At 45.6% G+C, this 13,168-nt stretch overlaps 1 protein-coding gene across 7 annotated transcripts in view; it reads left to right on the plus strand.

The window, feature by feature from the left end:
• Positions 1-1,418: 1,418 nt before the first annotated feature.
• Ccdc62 (coiled-coil domain containing 62) overlaps positions 1,419-13,168 on the plus strand; it is a 45,346-nt gene continuing 33,596 nt past the window's right edge. For 4 of the 7 annotated variants that reach the window (XM_052755411.1, XM_052755412.1, XM_052755415.1 and 1 more), the window contains exons 1-4: positions 1,419-1,602; positions 4,256-4,448; positions 9,549-9,715; positions 11,669-11,770. In XM_052755411.1, the coding sequence (XP_052611371.1) occupies positions 1,438-1,602; positions 4,256-4,448; positions 9,549-9,715; positions 11,669-11,770 (627 nt within the window). In that variant the 5' untranslated portion in view covers positions 1,419-1,437. Of the gene's footprint in view, positions 1,603-4,255; positions 4,449-9,518; positions 9,716-11,668; positions 11,771-13,168 lie in introns of those variants that run through there. The other 3 variants (XM_052755414.1, XM_052755416.1, XM_052755417.1) reach the window with 3 other exon arrangements.

Raw genomic sequence — 13,168 nt, forward strand, 5'->3', positions numbered from 1 at the left:
AGTAGGAATACTTGGCAAAGCAAATGCACCTGTGATAGCTATTTGGCAAGTGTTCTTTTTGGTGTTTTTTTGGTGCTGAGATCTCCGTTTATGTACACATGTTCATGGAAAAGGCACTTTAATGTCCACAGTTAAGTTTTATAAAAAGGATGAATATTGCCCACAGAGGCCAGAAGAACCTGTGCGCCCCTACCCGCCCAAGCTGGAGTTACCGGTGACTGAGCTCCCATTTGCATGTTGGGAATGAACTTGGGTCCTCTGCTAAGGGAGCAAGCACTCTTTTTTTTTTGGTTTTTCGAGACAGGGTTTCTCTGTGTAGCTTTGCGCCTTTCCTGGAACTCGCTTTGAAGACCAGGCTGGCCTCAAACTCACAGAGATCCGCCTGGCTCTGCCTCCCGAGTGCTGGGATTAAAGGCGTGCGCCACCACCGCCCGGCGGGAGCAAGCACTCTTAACCACAGTCATCCCTGCAGCCCCCAAACAATTCTTATATAGCTATTAGATGATGTTACTGTCGGAAAATGAGGGATTAAAATGCCCTTATTGATAAAATGAATGTTTTCCTTTGACTTGAAATTTAATGTGCCCCACGTTCAAAGGTTGACTTTAATTCTAATTGGCACAATCTTTTTTAATTTGTTACATTTTTGTTTGGTGTGTACGTATATAATAAAGCGTTTGTTTCACAATGATGAGGACAGGAATTTGATCCCCAGCACACATGTAACTGCTTTCAATGTCCAGGGCCATACTGCTTGTCCTTCCCCGACCCCCAACACACACACACACACACACACACACACACCAGCGGGCGTCTGTCACGTGTGCATTTGTAATCCTAGAGCTGGGAACCAGGTAGGATGGCTGGCCAGCTTGTCTGGTGTAATTGGTGGACCTTCCTCAAAGGCCTTTCCGAGGAGACACCGCCTGGAAGCTGTCCTCTCACCTCCGGCCAAGTGCAGGGATGCACACACCTGAAAATGAGACCCGGGGTCTCCCTAGGTCTCCGGTCTTTCTACCTCAGCCCCAGGACCCAGCAATAATATGGTAGATGTTGATATAATAAAGTGTCACGGTTCTCATCACTATTGAGAGCAGATAGATGATTGATTGGCTGATCGATCCTTCTGTCTTGAGTGATCTTTGGTTTAGTCCTGTCTGCCCGAGCGATTATCCACAGGGAGGGAAACGGACGACATTCTAGTTGAGTTAAGGGGAACCAGAAAGCGAGTGAGCCGGGGCCACTGGGACCTGGACACGATTTTGTCTTTTCGCGCTGGAACGCTTCTCTGGAGACTTAATGTGGCGCGGGAGCCTTCCAGCGTGAGAAACCGGGTTCCCGTTCCCAAGCCCGGCGCATGGCCGCAAGTCTCGCGAGACCTGGAGCGTCCACCTGCGCGACGCCTCAGCGCCGTCGGGCCGGGCGGTTTGGGTGCGCATGCGCGGCCGCGAGGGCGCGGCGTGCCGGCCTGCGGGCTTGCCCGCGCCTCTGCGGCCAGGCGCCTATGGCGTTTCTGGGGTGACGCGCTGGTGGCACCGACTCTCTCTGGGGACCGGGGCATCACCCATGATCCCTTCGGCGACCTTCTTCTCCCGGCGCCAGGTGAGCGCCGCTGCCCCGGGGAGGCGGTGCAGAGCGGGGACGGAGCGGCCGTTTGCTCCGCCCGACAAAACCTGGGACTGAGCTGACGCCGCCGCCGCCGCCGCCGCCGAAGCGCGAGCACCCGGGCATTGCTGTTGAACGTTGGCAGCGACCTTGCCCTCCCTCGCTTACTTCACAGTAGCCCGGCGAGGGGACGGGCCGTCCCACAACTTCACTTTGACGGTCCTGAAAGGGAATTTGCCCGAGGTTTGCATTCCTGCATCCGCGTAGGGTGAGGCGAGCACGCTGGATGCTCGGCTCCTCGCCCGTGTTCCTCCGCCGAGCTCCGTGCCCCTTGCCTGCCCTTCCTATAGACTGGAATTCAAGTATTGTGACTTGGAATTCCAAGTTCTTTTGTGTGTGTGGGTGTGTGTGTGCTTAGTTACTAGTAAGTGTAAATCATCAGTATTTATAAGTCCTTTTCCAAACGCCGTGGTCATATACGTGAGTCTCCGATGAACTTGTACGGCCCTTCACACCCCGTGTAGGCAACGCTGGCGTCACTCTGGCCGCCTCTGCCCCCGGAGTCCCGAGAAGCTAGGTGTGAGCCACCGTGCCCCAGCTTTAATTATTGTCTTTAAGTTAGAACTCTCGGGGCTAGGCTTAGCTTAGTGGTGGAATTGCCAGGAGTGCGGGAGGCGAGTTCCAGTCCCGCTTTTCATACACAAAACCAGAACATAATTCGGCACCATATGGTTTACAGTACAATTTAACAGTAGCTCAGTGGGTAAAGGTTTGTTAAACCAGGCCTGATGAATTGTGTTTGATCCCAGGAACTCAAATGGTAGGAGAGAACCAACTTCTGAAAGTTGTCCTCTGACCACCCCGGGCCCCCCCCCCCCCCATACATGAATTAAGCCAGGTGTGGTGGTGCACACCTTTAGTCCCAGAAAGTACTTGGGAAGTAAAGGCATACTGATTCCTGTGAGTTCAAGGCCAGCCAGGGCTGCATAACAAGACCCTGTCTAATTGTAATTAATAATAATAACAGCTAATGTTGAGAGATTACTATATTCGAGGCACTTATAAAGCCACAGGCCTGTAATCTCAGATACTTTGGAAGCTGGAAAGTTCGAGGCCACAGAGCCTAAAAGGGGGGGGGGGGCAATTTAGTGAGCCTACATCTCAAAAGGTATTTTCTTAAAAAGCTGTGGGAACTAGAGAGATGTTTCAGCAGTTGGTCAAGAGCGCTGGCTACTCTTCCAAAAGACCTAGGTTTGATTCCCAGCGCCTATCTGGTGGCTCACAAATGTCTATCATTTCATTTCCTGCAGACCTGATATCCACTTCTGACCTCCACAGGCACTGAGCTTGGAAGTGGTACACAGATATACATGCAGCGAAACACTCTGCTGCACCATCCCAATGCCCTTTTAAGATTTACTTGTTTTTTATGTGTTTAGATGTTTTGCCTGCATGTATATCTGTATACATGTATGCCTCGTGCCTGGGGAGGCCAGAAGAGGGTATCAGATCCCCCAGAACTGGAGGTACAGACAGTTTTGAGTTTCTGTGTGGGTGCTAAGACTCAAACCTGTGACCTCTGGATCCTTTCTGCCCTTGTTTTTAACTATATATTTTGAGTTTGGACAAGCAACAATGTTAAATTGCCCTTGATAGATTGAGTGCATTTCAATAATGTGTCTGTTAATAGTAGATTTTAATTATTGTCTTCCTTTCATTATTTTTGTTATTGTTGCCATAATATCTCACTATGTAGTCCTAGCTGTTCTGGGACTTGATTTGTAGACCAGGCTGGCTTTGAACTCATAGAGATCCACCTACTATTACCTTTGAAGTGCTGGGACTAAAGACTTGTACCACCATATCCAGCTTAAGTTTTCTCCACCCCCCCCCCCCCCCAGGGTTTCTCTGTGTAGCCCTGGCTGTCCTTGAACTCACTATGTAGATCAGGCTGGCCTCGAACTCACAGAGGTCCACTGGCCTCTGCCTCCCAAGTGCAAGGATCAAAGGTATGCGCCACCACAGCCTGGCTATTTTCTTACAGATTAAAATTTCCATTCTTTGATCAGAATTATTTATAATATTGTTAAAAACAATTATTTCATGTTTACCTTTCCTTGATTTCTCCAAAATTTCTAGGCCAACGATTGGGACTGTAACTCAGTTAGATCACATGTTCATTAATGCTCTGGGTTTGAGCGCCAGGACCACACATACAGAAAGGCTGCCTCAGGAGTGTGTGTGTGTGTGCGCGCGCGTGTGTGTGTGCGCGCGCGCGGCGTGTGTGTGTGTGTGTGTGTGTGTGTGTGTGCGCGCGCACGCGCGCTGCAGGGCACAGAAGGGCAGAGTGGGGAGCAGCATTATTGACTGGAGCAGGAAGGTGGACAGCAAAGCAGGCAGAAGCGGAAGTGGAGGGTGCTGTGGTCAGCCAGAGGTTTTGGAAATGGTCCTCCTTTCTCAGAGCTGTGTGGTCTGATGGAAGCTGATAGCGGCAGCCTGTGTGGTGTAGCTTGTTGTTTTGCTCTTAAACGAGGATAGAGCTCAATTTCACAATTCAGAGTTGGCAGTGAAAGAGTATAATTTTTGGAGATATATTGTGGCTGATGTGTGGTATTGGGTTTATCTTGATTCAAAACCACCCTCCATGTAGAACATCGGGTCAGAAGTTGAGAATTCCACTATTGAAAAACAGCGGAAGGAGCTGCAGTTGCTCATTGGAGAACTGAAAGATCGAGATAAAGAGCTCAATGATATGGTCACGGTGCATCAGAGACAACTTCTCTCATGGGAAGAGGATCGGCAAAAAGTGTTGACTCTGGAGGAACGTTGCAGCAAATTAGAAGGTCAGAAACACACGCAGCTCCATCTGTATGTCTGAGTGCTGACACATAAAGAATTCAGCTCCTGATGTCCCCGGGTTCAGTCCTGTTGAAGACGGGCAGACTGTATAAACAGCCACGTAGGAGAAGTGCTGGCCAGAGCTACAGTTAGCATGGAGGGAAGGCTGTGGGTGTAGCTCAGTGGTAGGAAATGCTCAAAGCCCTGAATCACCACAGTCATTTTATAAAACATAGACAGGAGGTGGCAAGATGGCTCAGCCGGTAAAGGTGCTTGCTGCTAACCCTCAAGACCTGAGTTTAGTCCCTAGTACCTAAACAGTAGAGAGAGAGAGAGAGTTGACTCCCACAAGTTATCCTTTGAATTTTACAACATATAGATATGTTCTTATAAATATACCATAAATAAGCCGGGCGGTGGTGGCGCACGCCTTTAATCCCAGCACTGGAGGCAGAGGCAGGCGGATCTCTGTGAGTTTGAGGCCAGCCTGGTCTACAGAGCGAGATCCAGGAAAGGCTCCAAAACTACACAGAGAAACCCTGTCTCGAAAAACCAAATAAATAAATAAACCATAAATAAATAACTTTTTTTTTAAAATTTATGTGTATGAGTGTATGTATGCCTGCACAACATGCATGCAGTGCCAGAGGAGGTCAGAAAAGGGTGATGAATCCCCTGAGACTGGAGCTATAGATGCTTATGAACCACCATGTGGGTGCTGGGAATCGAACCTGGATCCTCTAGTAAGTGCTCTTAACTACTGAGCCATTTCTCCATCCCCTAAATATAATTTCAAAAAACTCAAATAGGGCTGGGAATATAGTGTTAATCCCACTAACTGAGAATAGAGACAATTACTCAAATTCTTTGGTTGAGTATGCAAGCTTTATTTTCCATCAGACACAGCTATCTTCCTAAAAGGGGGTTTGAGTCAATAGCATCCAACACAGGAGACAGTAGGGTTTATACAGCCCCCCCAAACTGCAATACCAGGGAGTATTCAAGGGTTTGGAGATTTCCAGAGGAACTTGGGTTACATAGGAACGTGGCTGAAATTTCAAAATTGCTTGACAAAACATCTTATCAGGGTGGAGGTTAGGTATTGTGGTGATATATTGTGTACCCTAATAGATTTGCCTGAAGATTAGAGAACAGGACAAGCCACTAGATTAAACATAGAGGCCAGGTGATGGTGGCACACACCTTTAATCCTAGCACTCGGGAGGCAGAGATCTGTTTGCATCTCTGTGAGTTCAAAGCCACCCTGGACTACATGAGATTGACTCAGTCTAGGAGAGAAACAGAGCTCAGCAGTGGTGGCACACACCTTTAATCCCAACACTTGGGAGTCACACGCCTTTAGTCCCAGCACTAGGAAAGCTGAGACAGGAAATGATATGGTGGGCAGAGAAAGGTATATAAGGCGTGAGGAGACAGGAACTAAAGTCTTTTGGCTGAGGAAGGCTTTTCAGGCTGAGGAGTCCTAGAGGTAAGAGGTGGCTTGTTCCTTTGTCTCTCTGGTCTTTCAGCATTTACCCCAATATCTGGTATTTTTTTTTTTTTTTTATTAAAAGACCATTTCACATTCAAGTTACAGATCTAGGGTATGGAACAGGTCAAATTCTAGAAAATGAGTCAAGACCTGGTCATATCCAAGTTTTATTTTGACCTTATAACAAGATGGCTTTTTGTTTTGTTTTGTTTTTTGTTTTTTGAGACAGGGTTTCTTTGTGTAGCTTTGCGCCTTTCCTGGAACTCACTTGGTAGTCCAGGCTGGCCTCGAACTCACAGAGATCCGCCTGGCTCTGCCTCCCGAGTGCTGGGATTAAAGGCGTGCGCCATCACCGCCCGGCAACAGATGGCTTTTAATCTCAAAGTAGAGTCAGGCTGGTCCATCAGTAGCTCAGTTGGTAGGGTGCTTGCTTAGCATGAATGAAGCATCGGGCTCTATCCTCAACATCAGGTAAAACCAGGATGGTCGGTGCAGGTCAGATGACCAGAAGTTCAAGGTCACCTTTGGCTACAGTAAATTTGAAGCCAGCCTGGGGTTCATGAGACTTTGTCTCAAAAATTCCAAAAATAAAAATAAAAAAGCAGCCGGGCGGTGGTGGTGCACGCCTTTAATCCCAGCACTCGGGAGGCAGAGCCAGGCGGATCTCTGTGAGTTCGAGGCCAGCCTGGGCTACCAAGTGAGTCCCAGGAAAGGCGCAAAGCTACACAGAGAAACCCTGTCTCGAAAAACCAAAAAAAAAAAAAATGAAAAAGCAAAATACAAGTATAAAAGATTGCTAATTGAAAGTAATATAAATATTGCCTGAAAGATGGCTTAGTGGGTAAAGGCACTTGCTGCCAGACCTGGGGACCTTAGTTCAGTCCCCAAGAGCCTCATGGTGGAAGGAGAGAACCAACTCTCACAAGTTGACCTCTGACCTCTGCACACACTGCGACACATGCTTAAGCATGTGCACACACACAATAAATGTAATTTTAAAAAATTTTAAGTAGTCTAAACAGCCAGGTGTGATGGTATACACCTTTAATCCCAGCACCGGGGAGGTAGAGGTAGGCAGATCTGTATGAGTTCTAGGCCAGGCTGGTCTACATAGTTCTAGGACAGCCAGGGCTACAAAGAGACCCAGTCTCAAAAAAAAAAAAAAAAAAAAGTAGTATGAAGATACTTCTTTAAATAACACAGATTGTATATAGCCATCAGTACCTAGTTTTTGAAGTAAGCAAGATTGGGGCTTGGGTATGCAGATTAGTGGAGGTGCTTGCCTAGCACCCAGAGGGCTGTTAATCTTCAGCGCCACGTACAAGAAGAAGACTTAATAAGTTCTTCATGGAAAGAGGAAAATTTAATAACCAGTCAATATGTTAGTATGTTCTCATTCTCATTAGTAAGTAGGGAAACACAAACCATAATGATAGACCATTTAACATTTGTTAGACTGGCAAGAGCTGTCAGGTGTTGGTAAACCAAGTTGGAGTCAACTCGGCAGCTATGCCAGTCTGCCTCTTGGTATCTGGCCTTGGAAGCCATGGAGGCTCAGGCCTTGCTAGCCCACGTATGGGAAGATAGAGAGCCACAGGGGGGGCTTATGCATTGCTCGTGGGAGTAAGTTACCGCAATTATTTCAACAGTGCCTAGTCAAGTTGAAGACATACATACCCTGTAAGAAAGGGTCTAAAGTCTGAAAGATGTTCTAGCTGTGGTCCAGCCATTCCACCTCCAGGAATTTTCACTTTAGCTGCCTAAAGAACCTAGTAAATGCAGATTGTGGGCTGAGGAATATGACTCACTGGGAAAGTACTTAAAGCCCTGGGCTCCATCCCTAGCAACCTCTAACCTCACCCCCCACAATAGTAGATTCTGATATAATAGGTTTGGGATTAAGAGTCTGCATTCTTTTTGTTGGTTTGTTTTGTTTTGTTGTTTTAATTAAAACCCCCTTTTAAGATTTTAATGTATATGGGATTTTTTGCTTCCATGTTTGCCTGTGCACCACATGCGTGCAGTGTGTTCAGAGGCCAGAAGAGGGCACTGAATCCCCCGGACTGGAGTTGAGGTTGTAAACTGTCATGTGGGTAATGAGAATTGAACCTGGGTCTTCTGGAACAGCAGCCAGTTCTGTTATCCACTGAACCACCATCTCTCTAACCTCTTCTTTTTTGTTTTTCAAGACAGGATTTCTCTGGGTAACATTCTTGGCTGTCCTGGAACTTGGTTTGTAGATCAGGCTGGCCTCGAACTCACAGAGATCTGCCTGCCTCTTCCTCTTAAATGCTGGTATTAAAGGCATGCGCCACCACGGCCCAACGATCTCTTACTTATTTTTTAAATAGATTCATTTATTATTTTTATTTTATGTGTATGGGAGCTTTGCCTGGATGTATGTGTGTGTGTCGCACATGTACCTGGTGCCCTCCTAGGCCAGGAGAGGGCATTGGACCCCCTGGAACAATACAGGTAGTTGTGAGCTGCCATGTGGGTGCTGAGAACCAAACTCAGGTCTGCAAGAGCAACACTGAACCATCTCTCCAGCCTTTACGTTTTCATTGTTATGTGGGGTGTGTGTGGGCACATGCACATGGTAAGTGCTGATGCCTGAGAGGGTGCTGGTGAGAGCCTGATCCTCGAGAGCTAGAGTTACAGGCAGTTGTGAGCCACCCAGTGTGGGGACCAGGAACCAAACTTGAGTTCTCAGCAAGAGCAGTCTAAGTGTAAGCTCTGAACTGCTGAGTCACCTCTTCAGCACTTGCTTTTTGTCTTTTCTTGTTTTTTAATTTTGGAAAGGGTATTCTGTAATTCAGGCTGGTTTTGAACTTGCTTTGTAGCAAAGGATGATCTTGGGCTCCTCATCTTACTGTCTTCACCTGCCTGGTGCTGGGCTGCTGGGATTACAGATGCCATGCCTCGGGGAGGGGTCTCATTTCTAGCAATTTCCCCAATGATGCTACTGCTTCAGGGGCAAGGACCACATTTTGAGGAGCAAAGCAGATATGCCCCAAGACACATGTAAATGGTCATTCAGAGCAGCACCATTTAACAGCTGCAAAGTAGGCATAACCTAGATAATCACCTAGATAGATGTAGAGTAGATAAATATATGTTGGAGTTATAATTAATAGACTCCTATTGCAGCGTTAGTGATGAACACAAGTTACAATGTGGGTGGCCCTCGGGATCTAATCTCAGCAAAACAAGTGAAGAGACAAACTCCTGAGTATAACTGCATCTGTGTTCGGCTCAGACTGTGCTTTGGGGTGGATGCAGAGCGAGGTAGGAGAACATTAACAGTAAAAAGCTCGGTGGTGGCCAAGTGCCTGGCACACCATCCTCAGCATGAGGGGCAGGTGGGCAGCAAAGAAGGGACCATTCTAAGATCAGGGCAGTGGCTTGGAAAGTGGAAATTAAGAGAGATTATGTTTGGGAAGGTGTCTTCTGGGTTGGTGCCAGCGTTTATGTCTGGAATACATGTTAGGCATTGTGCATTTCACAATAAGATGTTTTAAAAACATTTAACACACCTTTACTCTGTAATCTGATTTTGAAAATGTTGCCTGTTACATCTCAGTGCAGACACAGTGATTGAAATTTCCCTCAGGTGAGCTGCATAAAAGAACTGACATAATCAAGTCTCTCATGAAGAAGGTCAAAATGCTTGAATCCAATCAAATAGAGTGTCAGACCGCTCTTCAGAAGACTCAGCAGCAGCTTCAGGAAATGGCTCAAAAGGCCACACATTCTGCCCTCCTCTCGGAAGACCTTGAGGTTGGTTGTAATTTTTGATGATCTTCATTAGTCCAAAATCCAGGTTTCGGTTACAGAAAAATGAACTTTAAATGTCACCATTAAAAATGGCCTGTGTGTAGGAAATGTGCAGTGTGTGTTCTGTCCGTCCTGGCTTTGTGTTCTCCCGGCTTTCTGGCCAGCTGCACAGCACCGTTCTGTCCTGGAGGTGAAGTTTCATCACTTCAAAACCATAAAGGGTTTTGCTGTTTGGTTTAGAAGCATTGTCCTTTTTACCAACAATGGCTTATTTCGGAAAACCTCCTTTCTCGAAGTCTGAAATAAGTACCTTCGAGTTTTGGTAGCTTCAAATTTGGCTTTCTAGATTCTGAACCCCTCCCCTGCCCTCCCCTCCTCTTCCTTCCCTCTCCCTCCTCCCTTCCCTTTACCTCTCTCTCTCCTTTCCCCTCCTCTTTTCCTGTTGTGGAGATTAAACCCAGGGCCTTGAAGATGCAAGTGCTTTACATTCCCAGACATTTTTCCATGTCTCCTTTAGTCTCTAGCTAGTGTTGAACTGCGGTCCTCCAGTCTCAGCCTCTCTCTCAAGTGCTGAGATTAGCCTAATCTCTATCTGATACGATAAATACACACATACCCAAGCTAGTAACGTATCTGGGATAAAATTGGTAACATCAAGTTTTCAGTATTTTATTCTTTCTTTATTATTTATTCATTTGTTTATTATTGTTGGTTTTTTTTGGGGGGGGGTTGTTTTGTTTTTTTTGAGATAGTCTCACTATGTAGCCCAGGCTGGTCTCAAACTGGTAATCCTTCTGCCTCAGCCTCCTGAATGCTATGATTACAGTTTGTGATACTGTGCTCAGCTAAGCTGTATATTGTAGAACAGTTTCAGGGTTACAGCAAAATTGTATGGCAAGTACAGAGTTCCCATGTCTGCTATATCCACACACACAGCCTTCCCCACTTCTGAGACCCTGCACCACAGTTTGTTATAACTGGTGAATGTGAGTGAATACATCATTATCAGCTCAAGTCTAGTTTAGAGAACGGCTTACTTTTTGTGTTTTGCTTCCTATAGGATTTTTGCAAATGCATATTGGCATATTGAATGAAACCCAGGATAAAGCTTTTTTTTAATTAATTAATTGTTTATTTATCTACATACTTTTTTTTTTTCGTCTGCATGTATGTCCATGAGGTTGTCAGACCCCTGGAACTGGAGTTACAGGCAGTTGTGAGCCTCCATGTGGGTGCTGGGAATTGAACCCAGGTCCTCTGGAAGTGCTCTTAACTGCTGAGCCATCTTTCCAGCTCCCGGGATAAAGTTATTTTAGCCTGGATATTAAAAAAGATGTGTAGAATTCACTAAGGCCACTCCCTTGATGAAAATCCAGTTATCATTCATTTATTATCTTCTTTACTCCCAACCTAAAATTATGAATAAAAATAGGAAAAGGACACAAGTCATGAAAGAAGATGTAATTTATGTTTTTTCTAGTTTCAACTATCATAGATTTTTTTCTTTTTTTTTTGTGCTGGATAGTGAATAAAAAATGTAATTGACAGTGAACGTGTAAAATCATAAGCAAAGCTCCATGACTTCAGAACAGCCACTCTGTGTTCATGGAAAGGCATAGAATTTGAGACTGGGCTAGTTTTTGAGTGGCTTCCTTAAACCATCTGTGTGGTGTTTTATTTGTGAGTTAACTAAAATAAAATGATTTTACTTAAAAATAAATGTTTATCAACTTAACCTATATAAATCAGTACAGGTTAGAACAATTGTTAAGTATTGAGAGAAAGCTAGAGTTAATAGAATAGGTATTTGCCTTCTTTTTTGACGATTGCTTATTTAGCCCACTTTGTTCCTTAATAACATCAAATTTAAAAAATAGAGACACGAGTGTTGACTGTAGTCAGTAACATAGTGAAAGCACCCGCAGACTCAATATTTTTTGTGTTGTTCCCTTGTAGGCTAGAAATGAAAATCTCAGCAGCACGTTAGTGGAACTTTCTGCTCAGGTAGGACAATTGCAAGCTAGAGAGCAGGCTCTCACTACCATGATAAAGCTGAAGGTAATTGAAGTGCCATACCTCCACTTCTAGAGCACTCTGTAGCTTATAGAGCTCACCCACACACCCCAGCTCTCCCCAAGTCCTTAGCAGCCCAGAAACAGAGCTGCTACCATTGCGAATTTCATCTTCCTCTTTTAAAAATGAAAGAAAGCGCCGGGTGGTGGTGGTGCACGACTTTAATCCCAGCACTCGGGAGACAGAGGCAGGTGGATCTCTGTGAGTTCGAAGCCAACCTGGTCTACAAAGCAAGTTCCAGGACAGCCATGACTGTTACACAGAGAAACCCTGTCTTGAAAAAAAAAGAAAAGAAAAAGGTTTACACAGTGCTCCCAAAGCTTCTGCACTCCATCTCAGTGAATCCGTTCCCTCCCAGGTATCTGCTGTAGTATCCTGAAGGTACTGATCATTAGATGCTTGTTAGTCTTTTAGTAAGATAAGAGGCGAACTGGCAGCTGGCAGATGCTGGTAGAGTGTGAAGCACGGGTTCCTCAGAGACAGGGAGCGCTCCTCTGCCGCATGTATCTTTGGCAGTTGCTAAGCAGGGGATGATGTTGGTGTAGTGGTACATTTGTGTGAATTCATCTGTAATTTTCCCCCAGCATTAATGCTGGGACATGATCATGAGCAACCTTCCTGAAAATTAAAGAGAAAATATTAAAATCTGTAGAGTTAGCTTTAGTGAAAATAGTGACCAGCATGATGTCCATCCCAGCACTAGCAGAGCCTGTGAAAAACTGAAGGTGTTTCCAAGTGTCCCTATGTTAGGGCAGTATGTCCATAAAGAAGCGGCACACCCTCAATCCAAGTTCTAATGGAGGTGAACGGTCTTTGCTAGAAGCACATGCTTATCCCGACATACTTAGAAAGACTGAAACAGGAACTCCCAAGTTCCTTGTTTAAGGCGCACAGGGATTGAAGGAATTGTCTCTTGTTATTGGCTTAACTGCTTATTATTTTTAAACGTGGCTGGACACAAAGTTTTTGGTTTTTGTTTGTTTGTTTTTGTTTTTTTCAAGACAAGGTTTCTCTATGTAACAGCCCTGGTTGTACTGGAACTCACTCTGTATCACTCTGTAGACCAGATTGGCCTCAAACTCACAGAGATCCGCCTGGCTCTGCCTCCCGAGTGCTGGGATTAAAGGCGTGCGCCACCACCGCCCGGCTTGTGTTACTGTTTTAATAAAACAATTTTTTAAATGAATGGTGGTGGGATCTGAACCCAGGGCCTTTTATGTGCTATGTAAGCACTCTACTACTGAGCTACATCCTTAGCCCTTCTACTGTTTTTAAAGATTTTGTTTTTTGTCTACTGGCCTGAAACTTGTAATGTAGCCCAGGCTGGCCTAGGGCTCATTGATCCTTCTCCCTTAGCCTCCAGAATGCTGAGATTCCATCATG

Source organism: Peromyscus californicus, unplaced genomic scaffold (genome assembly GCF_007827085.1).
Source record: "Peromyscus californicus insignis strain IS unplaced genomic scaffold, ASM782708v3 Scaffold_2__1_contigs__length_46816999, whole genome shotgun sequence".
In the NCBI taxonomy this organism is placed as follows: domain Eukaryota; kingdom Metazoa; phylum Chordata; class Mammalia; order Rodentia; family Cricetidae; genus Peromyscus; species Peromyscus californicus.